Below are 23,664 nucleotides of genomic sequence, written 5' to 3'. Positions count from 1 at the left end.
TTTACCCAGATGAAGAAGTACAACTTTCCTTTAGATATAGGACACTGTACAAAAGGTTTTTGATGCCAAAGCACTAGAGCGACTTGCTATGGACATGAGTGAGATTCCTTTCTTAGCAACAGGATACTCATGAGAAACTAACACGATTTTTCTCCCTAACAGTGTATCATCTCCACTAAAACAGTTTTGTTAAACTCATAGCACAATAAAATTTTGACCATTTAGTACGTAGACGTTTTTGCTTTATATCATCCTTAATTGTGTTTTTAGTCCTTTTTTATGCTCTTGGTAAGTTTCAGTCATTTAAATGCTGTCAACATCCAGCATGTGGCCATCTACAAGCTACAAACAGGCACACAGGTTTTGTAAGGGTAGATAAAAATGGAGTAAACTGGGGAGGCAGATGAGCTTTAATGAGCATTGCTTATGCTCTGCAGAGAAAGGGAGAACAAGTCCTTTAACTAGACTTAAGTGTTGACACTACATTCATTTTTCCAATGTGTTGTTTTGCTTTAAAAACCACCCTTGACAACTCTTTGGACTATTTTTCATCAGTTCCTCTCAATTCTATTTTTTTAAAGAAAGCACTCTGGTTGTTACCATGGTGAAAGCAACCCATTAAAAATCCTCCATCAGGTGTATATTTGAATGACTTATGACCGATTGTCTTAGAATATCAGTGTGAATGTCTTGAGTATTCATACATCAATCAGAATTGTGTGGCCAGATCTGTAGTTTTTGTCATTGTTATCAATTCTTCAGAAGAGCACTGAGGTGATTTTTAGCCATGCTTCAGTGAGGGGTCACAAATAATTTATTTTGTGAACATAGACAACATCACTCTGCTATGTTAGGGAGCAGTCGGTAACAGATTATTACTAAAATTATCATGTGGTGGGAAATTTACACTCTCATTATTATCTTTAATAAGTGGATGATGCAGACAGCAATACTAAAACTGTAGCCTTCTTGTGTTTGTTCCAGACAACAAACATTTTCCTTCTTGTTAGTTTCTGGACCAACTTCCAGGGCATAGACTGTTGATGCATGTGCAGAGAAGAAAAGCATCATATTTTTAGATTTCCAACTTGGAAGTCACTGATCAGAGCAAATCAAGCCGGTAATGAACAATATATGGTTTGTAGATTATCATTTTGGTTGATATCTATGATAAAGAGCTCGAAAGCTAGAGTTTCATCACAGAGCAAAAAGGGGTCTATTTATCTATTTACCAAAATGGAGCTTCAACCAAGCTCCATTTTGGTTGAAATAGTCAAAACATTCATTAAAACTTTTATCTGAATTTATTACTGCTCCTTTGTTTTGTGATGTAACACAACCATATACAGTTTTCCATTGTACGTGACATTGGGAAAACTTGTATGCATTTAACAGCAATGATAAAGCATGACTTGAATTGAATTACTGCCTCACACTGCAAGCTTATGTACATTTGAAAGCTGCTAGACTTGGTGCTTGGAAATAGTCCAAATGCAATAACATTTTTATTTGGATATAACTTGAATAAATTAAACTTAGCAAAGCTGCCAGTTATCAGAAACAAACACTGCTGAGACATTCTATTATGCGAGCCTAAAAATCGGTCAAGTAAAATATTTCTTTTGAAATGGCCTCTATTGGAGCAAATAAAATAAAAAATGTGGGATAGGAATTTTTGATAGGCATGTTACACAAATAAAGTCAACCATTTCGTTTTTAAGTCAAACTGACAAATTTGCTTTAGTCACAGCCCATCACAGTTGCAACAGACTTTTTGAACGTGATGCATAAGACAAAAAATACAATATCTTAAGTCTTTATGTGCCTCTTTTCTGACTTGAAACAACTCACAGAGTTTGATCTTAAAAGCTGTGAAGGAGGGACTGAGATTGGTACATCTGAAAGATCAAAACAGACGGAGGCTGATGAAAGAGCAGAGCTGATGGTTTATAGCAAATGGAGGAGAAAGGAAATGGGAAAGAAACAGAAGCAGAAACTAAAACTTTAAGGGGCCAGCAGGCTTTGGCACCTGGAGTGAGAGCTCTCATGTCACTGCGGTGACCCTGTGAACAAAACAAAACAAGAAAGGCATTCCTTCCAGGTTCAGAAGCCCCATAGCAGACATTATAAAAAGGTCAAGTGAGTCTGATGGAAGTAGAGAACTCTCAAATATGGGCACAGACTAAGTTAGAGAAAGACAGATGAAGGAAATGTGAATTAAGATCAGACAAAGACTGAACTGTTTCTAATTCAAAACTCAAATTTCACATTTCTGCAGAAAAAGAGCTACATGTACACATTTTGTTATTCCTTTTTTGTATAAAACAAGTTAGTAATCTTAGTTTAGTGCAGTTAGGATTACTGCACTAAGTGGGCGATGAGCAAATCAGCTGAGTAAACAGACTAAGCACAATGGCAATCAGGAAGCCATTGTACAGGATGTCAAAACCTGCAATCTTCTGGGGTAATGTTGCTGCTGGTAATGTTAGTTTGTAACCCATGAATGCACAAATGAGCTTGCTGGCACACACTTTGCTTTTTACATACAACTGGATGTGTAAAACAAGATAAACAAAGGAGTGCAAGTGCTAATATTTTTTGATAATGCAAATTTGAAATTCCATTGTCTATGTAATTGGTGTACATGTAAAGCATGGGGAAAACACCCATTTTCTAAGTTTGACCAATTGTTTTTTATCTCTTGACTTTAACCCTCCAGCAGTCCTAGGATGGGTTCATTGGAACCTGCATTTAGCTTTCTACAATGTGCGCAGACCCAGTAGGGATGCACTAACCCCACTTGCACTTTTAAATCTTAATATTTCTATAATAATAACCCTAAACAGGAAAAAAAATAACCCAAGCTATCTATTCTTAAGTAAAAGTATTCCTAATATACATTCATATGTGAGCATATAATTAAAACAAAAGTTAGGAATGCCTGATATTTAATCTAAGTACACTTATTACTCTCAACAAAGAAAACTAAATTGTCTTTTGCTAAATTAAAATCCTGTTAAGTTCACATTGGGAACTGTATGAAAATATGAGCATGAAACTACAAATTTCAGTTTGGTCCTTTACTGAAGGACTATTTTACAGTTTAAAAAATAAATAAATAAATAAATAAAATTAATTTTTAAAAGAGTAAATCCATTTAAGAAAGCCTTGTAACATAGTACATGAGAACTGAGGTTCAAAGGGCATTGAGTAGGACTTCCAGGCTCATTGAAACATATCCAGAACAGAGTCAAGCAGGCATGAGACTTAATAGGGATCAATTACATACTCAAATATGTGCCAAGGCTTCTTAGTTGGAGAAGTGTATATTCTTATGCCAGATCTTTTATTTTTTTAAATTTTTTTCACAGCAAAGCCTGAAAGATTAAGACCATTATTGTTTAGTGTCCTTGATGCAAGTGAATGGTAAATAGACAAAAGATGCATTGGATCCAAGTTGGGATTTTTTTAAAGAAATTTGGATTACATTTAATAATTTCTCATTCACAATCTAAAATAGTAGAATATTCTAAACATTATTGTCAGTGTTTTTCTTTTGGGAATAATGACCACATTTTAATATTGTGGAGCAAAAGGTAAGGCTTAACTACAACATCGTCCCAGAAAGACCTGCACCCTCTACAAAAATTAATCTGTAATACGGATTTTTACAAATATTTCAGTGCCAACAGATTGTATCATGTCTGTTTCTCAAATTAACAAATTGTTACATCTTTGAGCCTTCCTCACGGTGTAATACTGTGGACATCTGAAGGAATGTTGCCTCTTAGACCTCTGGTATTTACAGAGAAATAGTGAAAAGGGAGCTGGTCCAACACATTAATAAACAAGTCTCTCCAAACCTATTTGGAAATATGTTCTTGCATCTAACCCTAAACAAAACATTTTATATTTTGACCAAGATAAGCAGTGGTGTCTATAATTCGACACATTTAATTTATTTCCAAGTTACATTTTTGCTTCATGGCTTTAGATGTATTATTTCTGTAGAGGTTTATTCTAATTCTACAGAATTGCCAGCAGAGGTCCAACCATCAGAATGACTGAAAACATCTGCCTAATCCCCCCCCCAAAAATGAATAGCTAGTATGAAAACCATACATGATGCAAATTAGTTTCCCCTTTTCTGCCTGAAAACACTCCTATTTTACCATATGATAATATGCTGAAAGTCGAACAAGAGGCAGAATTACAGAACATGATTTTATGGAGCTCTACTTTTCTTTCCTCTGTTACAAAGAAATGTAGCAGATAACTACACAACTAATTTAAAAGTGTGTTCCAGATTACCATATTGGTCTTAGATCATTTTCTTATGTGTGAGATGTTGTTGTATTTTTTTTGTTTGTTGGGTAAACATGAGAATGGATGCCTATCAGTCAAGTTTTATACAGGATTTGAGTTTTAGACTTTTTACAGTAACCAAATATAGCAATAAATGCCATTAAAAGTAAAAATTAGAAGCTTTTCAGATTTTCTGATGTTAAATACATTTTTGTTTCACTACTAACCTTTAATTACTTACTTACCCAGAATGAGTATGAACTGTTTCAATTTTCTTCTCTTTTTCTACCAGAAATCTGCTGGATAAAGACACCTTCTCAAAGTCCGATCCTAGTAAGTATTTCATAAAGAAAACAATGTTTCTGTCAGATGCTTGTGTTGTGTGGCCTTTTTCTTAATGTTTCTTTCTATGTTTGTAACTTTAAAATGTTTATTTATTTATTTATTACATATTTGTTAACACTATAACCAAGCTGTGACAGTACGGTATGAGACATAATGTGTGAAAAGATTGTGCATCGCTCCCGGCGAAAAACAACCAATCAGAGTCAGGATGAAGTTTTCAATCATGTTTGTGTACGTGCTGCTCAATGTGATAATGGCAGAGAAGCAACTTATCTCAGCAGAAAAAGCGTTAATTTGTATTTGTGAAGATGACAACATTACTACAGAGAAAAAGGAAAATAATTAGTTTTTTTTCACATATTGTCTGTTTTATCTTCTACTGTCACAACATAATTCTAATTTTGAAGAGATTTTTTTTTTGTTTTTATAAAAACTGCATACTGCAGGTTAAAGGTTTTGGCGTAATGTCATTTTTGAAAATCTTTGTTTTAAGAGATATTACTTGAGTTCAACTTCTCATGTTACCACTTTGTCTGAACTGGCTGTATTTTTTATTTGGTCTTTCCCTCTGCTTTATGTTTCCCATGTTTCCTGCACAAAATGTATTATTTTTATTGCTGTCTTGTACTTTTTCCACCCCACAGTGTGCGTACTGTATACGCAGGGTGTTGAAACCAAACAGTGGAGAGAGGTGAGTGTACACACAATCATACACGTACGTCAGAGCAAAAATAAAAAAAGAAAAAAAAGAAAAATGAAATGAATCCTTTCTAATTAAACTGCAGTACTTTGGGTAAGACATATCATTTCGGTAGTTGTTTCACTGTGGGCTTACAGCAGTTTATTATACCAATTTATTTAAGCTTTTCAAGCATCATTTTTCTGCAAATGTCAGAGAAACATCCCCCTAATTGGGGCTTTAAAGCAAAATAAAAATAAAAATGAGGGGAAAGATCAATATGCTGGCATTTTGGGGACTAAAAAGCTCTCTGTTGAGGGATTAATACTATTCTCATTGCATTTGTTTAGTTTATGTAGCTTATTTAGTATTAGCACCAGTTCTCTCTTTGTCATATGATAATATGACAATAACGTAGGTTGGTATCAACATTGACGCTGCTCATCCAGGGAACAGAAAAGAGGCGGGTTTAAAGTTGATACACAGAGCAACAAACACAAGTGGGCAACTATAACTATTTGTATTTCTTATTTTATGTATTTAATTATAGTGCGACTAACTTATAAATAAATAAATAAAAAGAAAACTTCTGTAGTTTTGAAAAAAATACTTTAACATGAGTCTTGATGAGAAGAAGCAACAATTTCATTAAAACCTGTCTGTCTGTCAATTCTGCTCTAGCTACCAGTTGATCCTGGCTATCTTTGTTCTGGTCAGTAAATCTTGTGACAGAAGGGTGTCACTGTTGGGTTGCTTCCCAACACAGGGAAGAGACAGAGCTATCGGTGTGAAATTGAGGATTGTTATGCACCAAGGACTTTGTGCAGCTCAGCACAGGCCATCTTGGGATTTACCTTTTGTGAAGAAAAAGGGGTCTGTGTTTGATGTTAAAGAGGACAGCTTTGATACATTCTGAGTTCAGGAAAAAATAGGCCTGAGAATCAGTCAGTTTGAAGACACTATGTGGGTATGTAAATGGACTGAACTTATATAATGACTTCCCAATCATTTTGACCACTCAAAGCACTTTGCACTAGAGTCACAATCACCTATTCATACCAATACATAACCAGTTTAAGCGCCACATTGAGATGTGCCAGGAGGATGCTAGAATCAAACCTACAACCTTCCGATCCCAAGACAGCATCTTTACCCACAGAACCATAGTCGCCCCATAATGTATTATTTGGGTATGTCTGTTTGACACCAGGCGACCAATCTCATAACTATTCATATAGCAACCAAAAGATAAAGAGAGGTAAAGAGCATAAGTCTACAATTGTCCATCACAAGTTCTTGTTTGGTTACATGTCTAATTTTCAGAACAATGTATTTGGACGTTTTATTGTGCGTTAAAATGTAAAACACTTTTGGGAAACCTTCCCCTGCCAGTTGTCAGAGACCTTGACCATAGCACTGAACCTACAGTTCCTTACTGTCTTTGTTATCACGGTGTGCATGTGTGAGACAGGCCGAGTAAATAAAGATCATTGTGTGAAAATCCTTTGAGTGGTCACTATGACTACAATAGTTCACTCTATTCACCCATGTGAAAAAAAGTATTTCACACATCTCACATGTGACTTCTAATGTGTAAAATTTCACATGTGGTCAGTCAGACTCACATGTGAAGATGTGTTCCTGTGTGATTTTGAACACACACTGGGAGGTGTGCTGTGGAAAGAGAAGTCAGTCAGTCTTTGCTGTACAGCAAATAAAGCCGGTTTATTTATTTTCAGGCACCACAGCAGATTTTAAAATGGCCTCCCTTCCATCAGTCTTCCTGCCACATCCAGCAGTAAAACCCCGTCTTCTCAATTCAAATCGGCCAATTACCCCAGCCTTTTAGAGTCGGGGGAGGAGAGAAAGAGGGAGGAAGAAAGGGAGGGAAGGAAACAAAGTTAACTTTCACATACATAATGTAAACACTAGAAATTACTTATCAGTAATAAGACATCAGGCAAACATCTTATGTATGCAAATGCACAATTTCAGCAAAGTCATTTTCTTCTTTTAATTACTTTAAGTTTCAACCAATCAAACGACAGCTCTTATCACCACACTTCCTATAAAAGAGCTGGGTTCGAGGCAGGCCTCCTCTTTAGCAGGAACTTAAGATGGCTGCCACAAAAGACACACCCACAAGGTAACAAACATTTAATCAAAACATTGACAGAATATTTGTTTGGACACTCTTAGAACTAACAAAAAAATAGGCAAAAAATCTGAATGGCTCTTTCAGAGTCATATTTTTTTTTAGCTTTTAACAATTATCAACCTCAAAGTTATCCAAAAAGTGTAAAGCACAAACGAGCTTCACTGCTCTGGTGAGTGACCTGCTCCTTCTTGACCAAATTTATGGAAAAATATTGGCTATTCATAGCCATCTTAGTTAGAAATGTATTATTTTGAATGAGGAGCAGAAATAAACATCAATCTGGTGAGAGATACCTTTTTTTACAGGACACCAAATAAAACTATTATGTTTTACACAGGGACATGTTATCTCATTAAAATAAGCCAGATGTAAATATCTGATATTTTATTGTCCATATTTGTTGCTCTGATGTTTAATTACACATTTTATAGATGACTGTGAGTGTGTAGGCTTTTTTCCAAGTGTAGCTTTAGCATGACCTATGCATTCTTTAATGCATTTATGTAAAAAGATGTAGATTCCACTGGTAAAAGTTTTCTTCTTTCCGCCCACTCTTTTCCTTTCAGGTAGTGATTACATAATTAAAAGGACATAATACATTTTAAGCATCTCATTTTATGTTAGGTCAAAATAACTTCACACTATTCTTTAGGGCACCTTTGAATTCCTAATTGGATTTTTAAGGAAAATGCCTTGTATCACTAACAATTCAGTTTTGACAAGTGACGGTGAACACATCAGATTCAGGAAATATGGTGCCTCCCAAAGGCATTTTTACCACTCAAACTTCTTTACATTTTGTGACATAACTCCAAAGTGTTTTATTGAAGTTCATGTGAGAGGTAAACACAAATTTGTGTACAATTTCTGTGATTTGATTGTTTTTTTTTTTCTTTTTATAAATAAAAGCTTACTATGGGATGCATGTGTATCCTGCATTTCTGAGTGAATACTTTGTAGAGCCACCTTTCACTACTTTGCAGAGTCTGAGTATCATGTGTACATTTCTGTGTTCTATGTCTAAATTTCATACAAAAACAGCTCGAGCTCAAAGCTCAAGCCAACCCCTGGATTATTTTTTTTCCTCATGTAGACACGCAACAGTTTTAGAAGCTCTATGAAAATTCCTCCCCGACAAGCCAAAATGCTCCTGATGCTCTTTTATTCCTGGGGGTTTACAGAATGCTATTTCTGCTTGCAGTGTGTTTCTCTTTTTGTTGATATTGAGCAATTGATGCATTCACAACAGAGCTCTTTTTAAGTGAAGGACACAGCTGAAAAAAAAAAAAAAGGCTTGTCTCACACTAATTCACACTAGTGTCATTTACCTCTGCCCGTAAAAGCAGAAGAAACCGCCAAGCTCATTATTGCAGCAGTATGCAACCGTCTACTCGGCAACCCATGAGGACAGTAAAATCCCATGTTGGTCAAAGAAACAGCACAAATCCCCAGCTGTGGTTCGTGTGTGCTCTGGGGAAGAAGATAATAACATTTTGGTCATGTTTGGAACTGAAGACTCACCACCAAGGCAAAGAATTATCCTTGCATTTTTTTTATTGCTCTTCAAAACTCCCACAGTGTTTTTGGAAGCATATTCACATTCTAGTATCAGACACTGCAAATCTAGCTGTTGCCTGAAGAGTTCACTTAGCCAAGTTAGCCACATGTGCAACACATCTGTGGAGCTTCAGTTTGTGTATGCATGTGATAGTGAGGGTGAAAACTCAGGGACTCACGCCAGATTCTCATTAGCCAACTCCTGCAGTCAAGCGGCATCTAATGAACTCTGCAGAACAGTATTGTCTCCTCCACTCAGTGGGGAAATCACATTACAGAGCTCATCTTTAACCATCACCCACCTCTTTACTAACATGTGCTCACAGCTTCATCAACACCTCGGGGTCTCTTGGAGATTCAAGGTGCAGCACAGATTCAATTTCTGCCTTTTATTTCCGTTTCCCACTTATACAATTCAGTTAGCGGGTTCTTTGGAAAAAGAAGTATTTAACCAACCAAGGAGATGGTAAACAATGTGTCATGTTCTCCTAAGTGCCCAGAGTTTATACTGTTGGCGTTTTTATTGCAATAAGTGAAAAATCCTCATTAACATCCAACAGTGATCAATTTCACCACCATTGGGTAGAAAAACAGGTTACTGTAATTTCCAGTCTATTGAGCTCACCTGATTACAAGCCACACCCATTAACTTTGAAAAGAAAAGAAAGTCTGTAGATATACATGTACATATACAGACACTTGTCTGTGTGTGTGTATCTACACACAGACAATTTGTCTATAAGCTGCAGGTATCCCGGTTATAACATTAGATATTTAGACATATTTTTTTTACTTTTAATTAAATACGCACTTGTAACATAAATAAATACTAAACCTGGCTGCTTAAAAAAATACAGTAGCCTATGAGAAAAAGTCATCAGTTGCCATCTTCATCTTCCAAAACCATTAGTCGTCTAATTCAGTGTCAGAATTGAACAGCCTCTCACACACTTTCTCAGTCTCTCTTTTGCTGTCACTCAGTGTCAATTTCGTTTTGAGACAAATTTGCTCATGACCTTATGCGCTCCTCTTCATCATACCGTAGGTTAATCTTTAAAAACCTGTTGGTAAAAAGCCGTTTTTTAGATGCATCACAGTATACAAAGCATGTAATAAAATAGTGGCTTATAATCCAATCTTAACCTCCAACACCTATTGTCATTCTCACTGAAAAAGGTTAAAATACAGAAAGAGGCCAAAACAACCACCATTATTGATTTTGCAGTGCAGAGGTAAAATATCAAAAGTATTTATAATTAAGTTGAGCTTACTCATCTAAAGATATGGATTGACTAACAAAAAGATAATTCAAAAAAGAGAAATTCTAAGATAATATAAACTCTTTATGGGCAAAATTCAGAGTGGCATATAAAAAAAGACATACAACAGAATGTGGTAAGCATTTTTTATGTAGCAAATTTCTTGATCGAGTGCTATGTAAAATTTCTGCAAAAATATTCTGTGTGCTTGATACCGTCTCCTGTGAAACTCTGCTCAACTAATTGTGTATAAGCATCCAAGGTTTATGTCATTTTAAAAGTGTTCTTTTGCCATATTTTCCTTTGTTTGGCAGCTTGGAAGTGAAAATCCCGCTAATTAGGAAGCCTTAATTACTACTCTTCTCCACCTCTGCTGTTTCCACCCCATCCTCTCACCTTTTCTGTCCAAAGCCCCTAGTTTGGAGTAATACCCCTTTTCTTCTGCCCACTCTTTGTACTTCGTATGCCATTTTTATTCCTAGACTCTTTTTTTTCTCTGCCTACACATTTTCACAGGATCTTTTACTCATCTCTTGCTTCCTGTAGGGCTTTGATGAGTGGGTTATCTTTTTGTACAGTAATTAGGGATAAAGATGGGGATACAAGAATTAAAGGAAAACTAGCTTTTTTGCACAGCAGCCACTAATAATAAGGCCTGATTTAATACCATGAAGCTGTTGTTTCTCTTATGGTTTTCCAGTTTTCCTTTGTATCCATTCATCATTTCTGTCTCCTGACTTTCAACTATCTTTTTCCCTTCATAGTTCGGCAGGACCGAAGTGATAGACAACACACTGAACCCCGACTTTGTTAGAAAGTACATCTTGGACTACTTTTTTGAGGAGAAACAGAATCTCCGCTTTGACTTGTGAGTTATTTATAATCATCTGTCTTCTTCTTCTTCTCTTTTATGTTTACTATCAGTGATGAGAATGCCAACCAAAATAACAGATAATGCATGCCATGTTATCAGTATGTTCAAATGGCACAAAGCCTTCAAACTTATGTGCCAAATTTCAGTCATAATTTCTTCACACCCTCAAAAATGGTTCATAACATAGAAATGTCTGTGCTGGTGTGCAGAGCTTATTTTCTACATTGTCTTTGAATGTTGAATATTTTGAAAAATGCATTTTCTTTCTTGTAGCAAATTAAGTGAGAATAAAGCATAAAGAAATAACAATATTGTATTTTCTTTCAAACACCTTGCATACTCAAACCAAGTATGTCCTTACCCAAGACTTCTAGCATGAGATATAATCTCATGGCTTTCATGGCTGGCTTGGGAACACCTTTGTATGCCAGTGGGAAAGCTTTAGGCAGAGGAATGGGAGGTCTGCAGATCACTGTTCAGATTATGCTTCTGCAGCCCAGTTCCAGATAAGGGACAGAGACTAAATGAACGACTGACTTTAGGAAAACATGAGCTTGACCTAAAAATAGAGTGGCAGTTCTTGATATTTATTGCTGAATACCATTATTATTATTTTTAAATATGTAAACTGAAAGTGATACATAAATCACCCTGTAACCACTATGGTTTTGCATAATGTATTTTGTAAAAATGAAACCACTTGAGCTGTTTATATTTTTGTAACATGACAACATTAAATCTTTATATATTAGATTTGGTTTAAACAATACAAAGTAGTGCATTATTCAGCCCCTTTTCCTCTGATACACCTTAATCTAAAGCAGGGGAAAAATTGCCCTCAGAAGTCACAGTCTAGATATGTCTAATATTATATGTCTAATATGTTCTCATTATAAATCCAATGATACTGTGAAGACCTCAGAGGTTTTTTAGAGAACATTAGTAAATAAACGGCATCATGAAGGCCAAGGATCAAAGCAGACAGGTCAGGGATAATGCTCCAGTTTAGGTTATACAACAACATCTCAAGCTTTGATCATCTTACAAAGCTCTGCTCAATCCATCATCACCTGAAAATGGAAAGTATTGCAGTAGCAAGAGTCTGGCACAATTGCAAAACTATCAAAACGTCGCCATCTATGACAACTGACAGGCAAGAAAAAGTAAGCATTTAGTAGAGAAGCAGCCAAAAGGATTATAGTCTCTCTGGATGATGTGCAGAGATTCGCAGCTCAGAAGGGAGAATCTGCAGAACAGACATGTTTTATTGTTTTTCACGAATTAACCCGGATGAGTGGCAAAATCAATATGAATTACAAAAGAAAGCCTCAGGAAGTAACATCTGCAGTGTGCAACAAACAATGAAACAGATGGAGCAAAAAAGAGGAAGAATGTACTCTAAGAAAATGTGTTTAGGTGTGAATTATTTTTTATACGACTGCATGTTAACATAAGGAGTCAATACTGGGCTTTACATGTAAAGAAAGCGCGGCACACTTGACAACATTTTCCAGATTAGTCCATCTTGATTATGGGGCAAACCGTTCAGTTCAGAGCTCTTGCGTTAAAGTGTTTGACTATATTTTTATAATTGTTGTAAGTTCGTCAGTTAAAACAGACATAAAATAAATAAGAGGATTTATGCAACGTTACCCACACCTGATTACTGGAAAAAAAAAGGATCCATTGTTTCCATCATGTTTGATATTGGCTGTCACATACACTCTCTTTCCCTCACTTTCATTGTTTTATATTCACATGCAAATCAGATTAGGTTCAACTCTCAGGAAATAAAGCTCAGGTTGAGCCCATCCTTAATTACTGAGCAGCACAATTGGGAACATCTGAAAAGATACTCAGATCCAGGTTCTTTTCATTTAGCCACTTCTGAATTGATACATTTGATTATGCTTTCCTGGCCACCTCTTCAAACAGACTGATTTTCAGTTTAGCACATTAAAATATGATGTATTTGTCTTTTATGTCACCTTCTTTTCTTTGCTTTTTTAGTTTCAAGTAATACTTTATACACTTAGTTGTCTCTTTACTTTATTTGATTGTTTCTGACAGCATTACCTTGAATTTCAGAAACAATAACCAAAGGCTAAAATTTAACAAAGCACATGGCACAACTGACACCACCTATTTTATTTCTAGCGACTGCAGTCCTTTGTAGCTCCATTTCATTTTTGGTTTGAGAGTATGTTAAATTAAGTATATCGACTTGTTCATATTTTCTCTACTAAAAGTTCTGCTTTGGTCTTTTTTTCTCTCTCAGCTATGATGTGGACTCTAAAAGCCCAGACCTGTCCAAACACGTGAGTGCTTCTTTTTAATTTAACCTTGAACCGCAGACCAACTGAAGCAAATCTAGAGTAAAATCTGAACTACTGGCTTGAAATGCTCTGTAACAGATAAAATGTAGTGCTTGTCAAGGCTTGATTTAATCTGATGAATCTTTAGTCAACTTGTAAAATAATCTTATAATATTATTATTTTTGTATTGTTTTCTGCATGTTTTGAGTGGGTGTTGCTTGCAGCATGTTATTTATTTCCCAAAGATGGAATAAAACAAATCCCTTACTTGCCTGATTTTGCATGCATCCAAATGCTAACAAATTTTTTTGTTTTTACACAATCTTGTTGGGCAGTGGCGGTTCTTGCATGAATGATGCCCCGGGTGAGACCCTCTTTCTACTTTTCCAAACAGCCGATTTGGCAAGGAAAGAAAATTTTTCCACTGTCCTATCGAGAAACATTAAGAGAAAAGGCTTATGTTAGAAGGTTAGGAACTAAAATAGACCCAACAGCTTATTGATCTGTTTTTTTATTTAACAATCCCCATTGGTCCCTACTTTACTAGAGATTATTCTGCCTTGGATCCACACCAAACATTACAATAAAAAAAAATCCTTCACAAACATTACAAAAAAGACTTAGTGGTATCCCTTAAAACACAAACAAACAAAATGACATTGAACACAAATTTCAAATCACCAGCTTCAATATCTTGCAAACATTATGAAAACACAACAAAATACCTTACCACATAAAACTTTTTCAGATAAATAATTCATCTTAGAAACTCTGAATCATCTCAGACTGTATTGTAAGCAGAATAACCCAACAACCTGATTATATATCAATATGTAACCAGAAATAGTCAAAGCTCCCTGAAAACACATTGAAATAATGATTGAACTTAGTCCAGAACCACGAGTTGTGATTCCAACACAAAGGTCAAGGTTATCACTCACACCTCACATTGTGAATGACACAGAAGGTGCAAACAGACAATTTCGCTTGTTTGGCATTGGGATGGTGCGTGTGAGTGTGTATGCATGGAAGGAGGTGACGGGTTGTAAAGTTTCCTCTTTCTTTTGCCTCACGGCGCTCCTGACATTGTGCTTCCCTGGGCAGAAAGCCCTTTCGCCCATTTCAAAAACCGCCACTGTTAGGCTTAGATTTTAATGGCATTTGTGTTTACTGTAATCTACTGTCTCCTCTATTAAATGATCATTTAGATTCCTATCTATCCTACTGTCGTTTTTGAGTTGTTGTAGTATCCCTGCAGTGGCAGGGTCTTTAAAAAACTTTGGTAGTGCAATGCTTTTGATTTTGAGTTTCCATTTTAAACAGTGCAACAGGCTATACTCCATGTTATTTTCTTTCACTAGGAGCACATGAGCTGTGATTTTCTTTTACTTAGGACTGGAAACTGGTAACAGAAAGCATTGACAAAAGTTTGGAACAAAAATAATCATTGTGAATGATTATTTGATGTGTTTGGATGACGGGGGTTTGCATTTTCCATCGTTAGCTTCACCTGTGATGAGCTCCGTGTCTTGGTTCTTTCGCATGGTGTCAATTTAAACAGGAGTTTTTAGGTATTTGCCATAGTGTTGTGCCTTGGTATATGATGTGCTCTGTTGTTACTGTTGTTGCTGTCGTTGTTGTTGCTGCTGCCGCCCAACCTTTCTGGAAGCCCGCAGAACTCAATGTAGGTTCCTGCATCTCCTCTCACACTCACACTGCATGGCTGCTGTCTCACATAAATGATCTGTCTGTCAGAGGGAAAGACTGTGTCAGTCATTAGGCTAGAACACCTGAAAACCAAAGCAAGCCAACTGAATATCTCAAAATCCCCAGAGAGAAACACACAGGACACAGTGTGGGAAAAAAATGTAACTGTCAAGTCGATTTTTTTTTTTCTTTATTGTAATTTATAAATAGAAAAAAAGTATTTCCATGATAACTTGCTACAGGCGTTAACAGTTTACAGTGACCACAATCAGTAGGCAGACTGGAGCAGAGATTTCTGTGAAATGTAAAACATTTCTGGATGATGATGAATTATTTAGTGGGCCCTGCCTGCCAAGGCCAAAGTTAAGGACTTTTGGTTTGGATTGCTTCACCTTGCAAAACTAAAACCAAATTCCAAGTCTGATTCTACAGCTTTCCTGTCAAATGCTAAAGTGATCATTGAGAAACTTTTGCTGATAAGGGCATGCGATGCCTTGCCAAAGTTTTTATGCTAATTGGAGTCTTTCACATTTTGTCAAACAATAAAACCACAACAGATTACATGGAAGTTTATGGAATAGTTCAAGGGGTTTGAACACTTTTGCAACAGAAAATATTATTTATCTAAGAAGTCTCGATCCATGTCTAACACGCACATTGATCATGCTTTACATCATAGAACATGATATTTCACTACTTCCACACACACATATTTGTCCTTGTATTCACTTCAAGTCAGTGAAACAGCTGTGATATCCAATATGAAGAAACAAACTTAAAGGTCAATGGTGGGTTGTTTCTGACTGTATCACAGTAACAACATGTTATAGTTCAGTACTCATCATCAAATTATCTTTCTCATCTGAATTTACATTTGTTGAGAAAAATTTAACGAACACAACTGTTTTTAAGGTCGAAAGCACCAGGTTCAGTGGGATTAATTCTTAGCATTTTGCCTCAAATGGTAAGAACTGGGGACTGTTTAATCCTGGCATTGGGTTTCAAATATCTGGTGCCACTTGTTACTTTTTTCATGCAGAAAACTGATGCTCTGCATCCTGGGAAAACATATGTTTTGGGAGTGAAATACACTTTTGTACAGCATAAAACTTTTCCTCTTGACCATAATAAAGCTGGCCTGGACTATGATTCCATTCTATTTATTGAAATAACACTTAATACTCAGGTAACTTGAAAACTGAGACAATAGATATTTACCAAACTGAAATCTGGCATGTCAGAAGTAAAACTGGGACTTGTTTCTTAAAGAATCACATCGATTGCTTTCCCTTTTTTGGTCATTCCTCGTTGCAATCATTACTTAGTTTCCTTCAACTGACCACCTGCTGCATACCAAATTATTTCACAGTGTTATAGACATTTGATCATTTATTAACAGTCGCAACATTTAATAGCATTTACAACAACTACTATGTATATTTTACAGGAGGTGTTTGGGCTACATTTGACCTTTGATTATCAGTTTAGCAGATTTTGGTGGTGTTTGATTTCAATAAGCCTTAATTTTTCACACCAAATTAAATATTTAGGAGTTCAGAGTCATATTGATAGTAGCTAAGACAATACAATAAGTGTGGAATTGCAGACACAGCACTTTGCAAAAATACTCAGACCTTTGTTTCCAGCTTTTTTCACATTAGAGCTATATCCTTCAAAAATGTTATATTTTTATTTGCATAAGAGTGCTTCATCAAGAAAAGTTGATGAAGCATTTGTATAGTCCTTCATCAAGTCAGAGTACTCCAAAGTGCTTTACTCTACAATCGGTCATTCCCTTCTTCATGGACAGTCACACAGTGATAATGGTGACTGACGGAGCCAAGATTTGACCTGGTAATACAATGATTACACAACAAATCCCTACCATCTGAGCCACTGTTGCCCAAATACATAGAAATGATAGTTTGTTTTGAAGAACTAAAGATTTCTGACACTACAAGTGCAGAAAAAGTGTGGTGTGCATTTGTACACAACTTGTACCGATCAGCAATATAAAAACAGATGTGCAGGCTGTTTCTACCAGCACTGAACGTCTAGAAACTGAAATTCTTGCCCATAACATCTTTCCAAAGTAGTCAGTTTTGATAGAAAGCCTCTGTAGACCTCACATTTCATGTCATGCAACATATTGCCAGTTGAATTTAGGTTTGGACTTTGACTGGGAAAGTCTACTGCAGGAAAGTGATTTGATCTAAGCCATTGAATTACAACTCTGTCTGTCTGTGTAGGTATTCTCTGATGCTGAAAGGTGAACCCTTACTGTACTTAGTGCCATCAGTTTTTTTCATCAACTCTGACCAGTTTGTACTGCTGAAAACAAGTACACACAAAGCATGATGCCTTCACCTCCACTGCAGTGTTAGTTTTTTACCAGGCGTAGCTTTTACATGTAGACTAGTGAGTTAAACTTTGGCCTAATCTGACCAGAGCACTTTCTTCCACATTTGCTTTGTGTCCTACTTGCTTTTTTCCAATGATGGATCTAATTTGTAGTAGATCCTTGAAACATTATTTTCTTGATTGCACTAGAATTTAGGTGGAACAACAATTTCTCTTACCTGAGTTTCCAATGTCTTTAACTCCTCCAAAGTACCTGCTCCTCTAATTGACACACTACCTACCCAGCCTCTCAGTAAAGGTCAATAGTTCTTCCATATTTGTTCCGTTTTCAGATGATCTATTGCACAATGTGCTTTAATACAGCTTGTGATGTTCCATCACCTAACCATGCCTTAAAACTATCCACATCCTCATTCCTGACCAGTGTGGTGTGTTTCTTTGTCTTCACATTTCTGTTTGCTTACTAATAGTCCGCAAGAAATGTCCATGAGCTTTAAAGTCTGACAGTAATCAGGCTGTAAATAAATGATACGCAAGAGGACTCTGTTAATTATTGTGACTTCTGAAGGCACTGGGTTTATTTTAAAGATGGGAAAATAAAGAGCCCTGACTAAAAAAAAACTTCTACTTCTCAATTTTATTGAAAAGTTAACCACTCTAATTTTTTCCTGTCCACATGATCCCCAAACAACAAATGTTTGTCTTGACAAATGTTGAAAGGTTCATGGTGAATTAAAAACTGAAAACTGGTTTGATCAGTCACTCACTTGTGGTGTGAGAAAATGTCACACCATGAATCATGTGCAAGGCACATTTTAAAGTTTGGTTTTCATCTGCAAAATTTTAATGAACACTAGTGTACAAGTTCTTTGGAAGAAGCCAGTGCTAGAGATTGCCACTTGCATGAAATCTAGTGAAAGTCAGTCTCTAAGTCTAAACATTAATTTTTCTCTTTCTACTTGCCTCCAGAATTTTGCTCTTCTTCCTTTTTTCTTCTCAATTTTTCCTTTTGCTTCCCTCCAGGACTTTTTAGGTCAGATGTTCTGCACTCTCGGGGAGATCGTTGGATCACCAGCCAGTCGACTGGAAAAACCACTGGGGTGAGTACAAATTTCACGCTATTTTTCTCATGCTCTCTGACTCCAAATGAGATTAGGAAACGGTTTATTGTGCTAAAAAGGGGAGTCAAAATGGAAGAAGAAAAATATTTTGGAAGTAAACGTAATGATTTCTATTGAAATGTATTAAATGAGCCATAAGGATTACTTTGGGTGTAAATTTTTGGAACTCAGCTTCATTTTCTCTGAAAGATAGGTAGAAATAGAGGAAGCATATGCTAATTTTGGAGGAATGAACATGAGTCAGAAACAGAAGGAGAATGAGATAAAGAAAAAAAGAGAGGGTAAAGAAAGGCTGGAGAAAATAAACATGGGTGATTAAGATGGAGATGTGAGGAAAAGACACTGATCTGACCAGAAAAGGGGACCGAGGAAGAAGACAACACATCTACAGATGTTTTCCACAGATAATTATTGTCATTAAAGAAAAGGAAGAAGCATAGTACAAAATTACCTAAATTACAGCTCGTCGTTCCCGCCTGTGCACTTACACAAGTGCTGCAAAATGGAGTGTTAATGGTGCATCTTGTGATCTGCCTTTCTACATCTGTCAACTGTCAACATCAGCATTATTGTCCTGGACTATTGTGCACTTCAGGTAAAGTTTAACTAAGGCTGCACCCAATACAATGCAACTTGCTTCTGAAAATGTCATCTGCAGCCCCTTAAGTGTCTCAAAGTGAATGAAAAAAGGCTCAACTCTGCTGCTCTCCACTGACCCTCCCTTCCTCATGTCCTTAGTTTAATGCCCAGCTCACACTACACAATCTTAGAGTTGTCGGCCGACTGTCGGCCCATTTTCAAAACCTGAGACACCATACGTTAGCCGACAGAAATCGTAGGTATAACGGTTCGATTGGGTTCCATCGTGCCGTGTGGTGTCCAACAATGGGCACAAAATAATGGCTACAAGTCCAGTTAACTCATTTTAAAACCGGGCATTAGTCAATGCTTTACTACAATCTACCTGCAATGCATGTGGCTCTAGTGTCAGCGTAACGTCCTGACTGAATGAAAATCATTATAACCTATTTATGTCTTTTTAACAAGAACAGCTGAAAAGTTACCGGGTTCATCGACGTAGCGATTTCGCTCCAACTCCTCCCCTTGTCATTTCTGTATTCTTTGCAAGAAATGTTTTATGACCACTAATGTTGTTTCCACATATCATCTCCAATGTCTGCTGGACTTTGGACTGCGCTGTGTCAGCTGTTTGGGATTTCTCTCTGTAATTTCCCCTCAGAAAGCAGAGAGGAGAATCCGTGCTTTCTGATTGGCTACCTGTCACATTCAACAGGCAGCGTTAACGATCCCAGTTGGGGAAAACCCCTTATTTAGATCGGAGCGGCCACAACGATCTACTGTAACACACCACACACTACAGGATGATCGGTTACAAAATTTCAAGCGACAATCTTAGAACGACTAAGATTGTCGTAAGGGGAAAAATGGGGGCAAAAAATAGTGCAGTGTGAACTATTGAATCAGGTAGTCGATGTGCCCATCTTCTCTGGGCAATATGGTATACAGACTTCATAACTCTTGGTTGAATGCAGTATTTATTTCCACTTTGCCTTCATGTTGTTTAGTTTTTATTCAAGTACGGTTTTGTTCATGGAGACTGATAATGCTTTTTATTTTTGTTTTTGGTTGTTTTGTTTATTAGTTCCAATGTTAAATATTTTTTTGAAAATAAAGTGCATCTATTTTTGGCAGGAAATCACATGCATTATTACGTCATTTCCATTATATCAGTGTAAAAAGGTCTTTAAACAATATTATCGTTTATGGCAATAATTCTTGAGACAATTAATCGCTCAGCAAAATTTGTTATTGTGACAGGCCTAAATATATGGCCTTCAAAACGTAACTTGATTTGGACTCTAAGAATGCTGTGATTAAAGAGATAATTTAAAAATTTTAATTTAGATTTTTCTTTTTATGTTCTCAAATAAGAAACCAGTTTCCCACATACATTGATGTGGGTTTATTCCACTAAAATGGCAGCTGTACAAAAAAATAAAAAAATTAACTAAATATTCATAAAATATTTGGGTTAAAGACTTGAGAGGCATGGCCAAATGTGGGCATGAGTGGAAGAGTAAGCAGGGTTGTGAGAAAGTTCATTGTTGCCAACTTATCCACTTTGTTGCAATATCTAGATACTTTTTTAACAAAACAGTGACTAATGACAAAACTAGTGACTTTTTGTCTGTCATTGGAGACTTTTATGCTCACATGTGAAAGCAGTCCTGTTGCAGCTCTGCTCTGTCCTGAGTGGAGTAGAGCTGCTGTGAGCCCCACCTGCTTCCTAAGCACTGCATATCACCAGGCAGTGACAGGCCATTAGGAATATACTGTATACTCCCTCAAGCATGTTTTAGGTGTGCCCTGGGGTCTCCTAGGAGGAAATGCCCAGAAAACCTCCAATTGAGGTGCTCAGGAGACTTCTTGGTCAGATGCTGGAACAACCTCAACTAGCTCCTTCCAATTAGCAGTGGCTCTGCTACAAGGGTTCCTCCAGATGAATTTGCTTTTCACCCCAACTCTAAGATCCAGCTGTCCTATTAAGGAACCTGATTTCAGTGACTTGCACCTATAATGCTACAAGTATTCATAATTTATGCCATAGGCTTCTTTGTACCCATGAACAGATTGCGTTATCTATTAGTGATCAAAATGAAGTTTGAACAGTGTAATCATCACTCATGGCCCTGAAGCCTCCTCCTCTTAGACAGTTTTAAACATCAATAATAATAAAAAAATATCACACTTTAATGGATCATCCTATGTTATTATTTCTACCGATATAACCTATTGTGAATATTTAGGAGTAATAATTATCCAATCTCTTTTTCTCAACCAAACTTCCTTCAGTGACTCAGAAAATGCGATTGGTGCCACGTTGCATCTGGTAGTGCAAGTTTGCAGAAAGTCCTAAGTTATTACTCAGCAATGTTATATTTTCAAATAATTGTTTTTATGTACTCTGTCAGAAATGTATCAGATTTAAAGTATGCACATTTTTGAAAGAATGGAAATATTTTGTCAGCAAACCTTTGACACTGACAATTATGCAAATTGATAAGAACATTGTTGTAACATTCAATTTCTCTTCCTTTTATGGATTTATTTTTGTTCTTTGCCTTAAGGGATTTTAGCAATATCAATATGAGTGAGAGGATAAGCCTTAATAATGCTATTTCAAGTGACAAGCTAAAATTTGTTTTAAACTTAGAATTTGTATGAAATGATTCAATAAAAACAAAATGCAATACTTGACAAGTCATTTTCTTTCAATTTGACTCTGCAGCTGAGAGATAACACAACTCTCTGCCAAACTGTATTTTTTGACAGCTTTTAATCACACAAGCAAAACGATCTGAAAAACGACTTACAAAGAATAACCCCCCATGGTGGGAAGCTTCACAGCCAAAAATACTAAAACAAGATTCCCTTCTCAACCTTTCTGTCACATATGTAGGGCAAGCCTGCCTTTGAAATACCAGCATGCACTTTGTTCTGTGTACTTTTCATGGCTGGTAATGACTGTAAATATGTATAGTTTTATGAATCCAATGTTCATCTCAACCTCATTCAGCTACCTGATGAATGAGTGTGTGATTTTGGTGAATGTGTTAAACATTTCCTGTCTTCTACATTACAGATAAGAACTCTGGACAGCGTGTGAAGATAAAAAAAAGAAACTGTAGATATGCAATTTTTTAAGTTATTCTCAAGATGCTGTGTTTGACATGAGAGAAGGGGTATTTAACTGGGATGGAGGAGGTGTAAACACACATACACAGTGGTAGATATGCTCCCTGCTTGTGTTTGTTTCATGTGGTATTGAAGGATGATTCATAATTCAGTGTGTGAAAATTGAAAAGCATTTTGCCTGAACTGTGCAGAGCCAGTGGGAGAACGTTTTTGACCATTTGTTTGTTTTTCAACCGTTTCTCTGCTTTCTCTTTCCACCTGCTCATGAAATACATCAAATCCCAAACACATCAAAAACGTAGATCCAAAGATACATTTGTTTGTTTCATTGCCCTCAGAAATATTCTGTTTAGAAGACTATATGCACAGTGTTACAAAGAACATAAGATAGCCATTGTTGTTGTCAATTTATTGCTGAGTGCCATTACACGGACATGCCAGTTAAACTGTAAATAAACTAAAAACAAAACATCAATACTTACAATTGCAATATTCAATAAACACAAACTCAAGGCATAGATTTAGGAGCTAGGCTTGACTTGGCCAACCGGTTATATGGCAAAGTTTACTCTTAGAACACTTCGTAATATAATAACATCGGCATTCAAATGTCATAGTGCAGCAAATAGCTAACATTTGGCTAATCAGCTCTAGCAAATTTACCAAGCGCACGCTTAGAACAGATAAAAACATATCTCCCCACAGTATTAATATAGCTCACCACATTGGGCAACACTGATGAACACCAGCAACATATGATTTTATGGCAGATTCAGCTTGTTAGCAACCGTTAGCGCTTAGGTTGCTAACAGCAACCAAGCGGACTACTGGTCCGCCATCAGTTTTCTTCCTCTTCACGTCAATTCACGTACCAACTCACGTACCAAAGCAACTATAGAGCCCTCTAGCCAAGTGGGAGGAGTGAATCCAACACACATTAAGCTTCTTGTTTTCTTTTTATGTTCTATTCTGCACTTTGCTTTATTGGCACATAAATGAATTTTAATTTTGCCCTTTGTTATCGTCTTTAATTTTAATCATAATGGCTTCGGTCTTTCACAAATTATGGCTTATTTAATTAGGCAGCATGCATTGTGGTTGTCATTAGAGAAATAGGCTTCTGTAATTGTTCAAAGAGTGGCATTAATGAGCAGTCAGGGATGCACATAAATGTCAGAGTAGAAAGGAAGATAGCAGCAGAATTTGAGGAGTGAATGTCTAACAAATGTGACGACTCGGCACAAAGGATCTGAAATAAACTGGAA

General features: G+C 36.5%; 1 protein-coding gene across 2 annotated transcripts in view; it reads left to right on the top strand.

The window, feature by feature from the left end:
- Positions 1 to 23,664, top strand: part of cpne5b (copine Vb) — a 118,707-nt gene that overhangs the window by 27,540 nt on the left and 67,503 nt on the right. The window contains exons 3-8 of one of the 2 annotated variants that reach the window (XM_044122131.1): positions 4,598 to 4,638; positions 5,295 to 5,341; positions 11,068 to 11,171; positions 13,456 to 13,495; positions 15,163 to 15,177; positions 18,585 to 18,661. In XM_044122131.1, coding sequence (XP_043978066.1) covers positions 4,598 to 4,638; positions 5,295 to 5,341; positions 11,068 to 11,171; positions 13,456 to 13,495; positions 15,163 to 15,177; positions 18,585 to 18,661 — 324 coding nt within the window. The remainder of the gene's footprint in view (positions 1 to 4,597; positions 4,639 to 5,294; positions 5,342 to 11,067; positions 11,172 to 13,455; positions 13,496 to 15,162; positions 15,178 to 18,584; positions 18,662 to 23,664) is intronic. The other variant, XM_044122132.1, reaches the window with a different exon arrangement.

This window comes from Gambusia affinis, linkage group LG07 (assembly GCF_019740435.1).
Source record: "Gambusia affinis linkage group LG07, SWU_Gaff_1.0, whole genome shotgun sequence".
Taxonomy (NCBI): domain Eukaryota; kingdom Metazoa; phylum Chordata; class Actinopteri; order Cyprinodontiformes; family Poeciliidae; genus Gambusia; species Gambusia affinis.
Note: the sequence above shows the minus strand (reverse complement) of the source record. Positions and strands in the feature narration are given on the sequence as shown.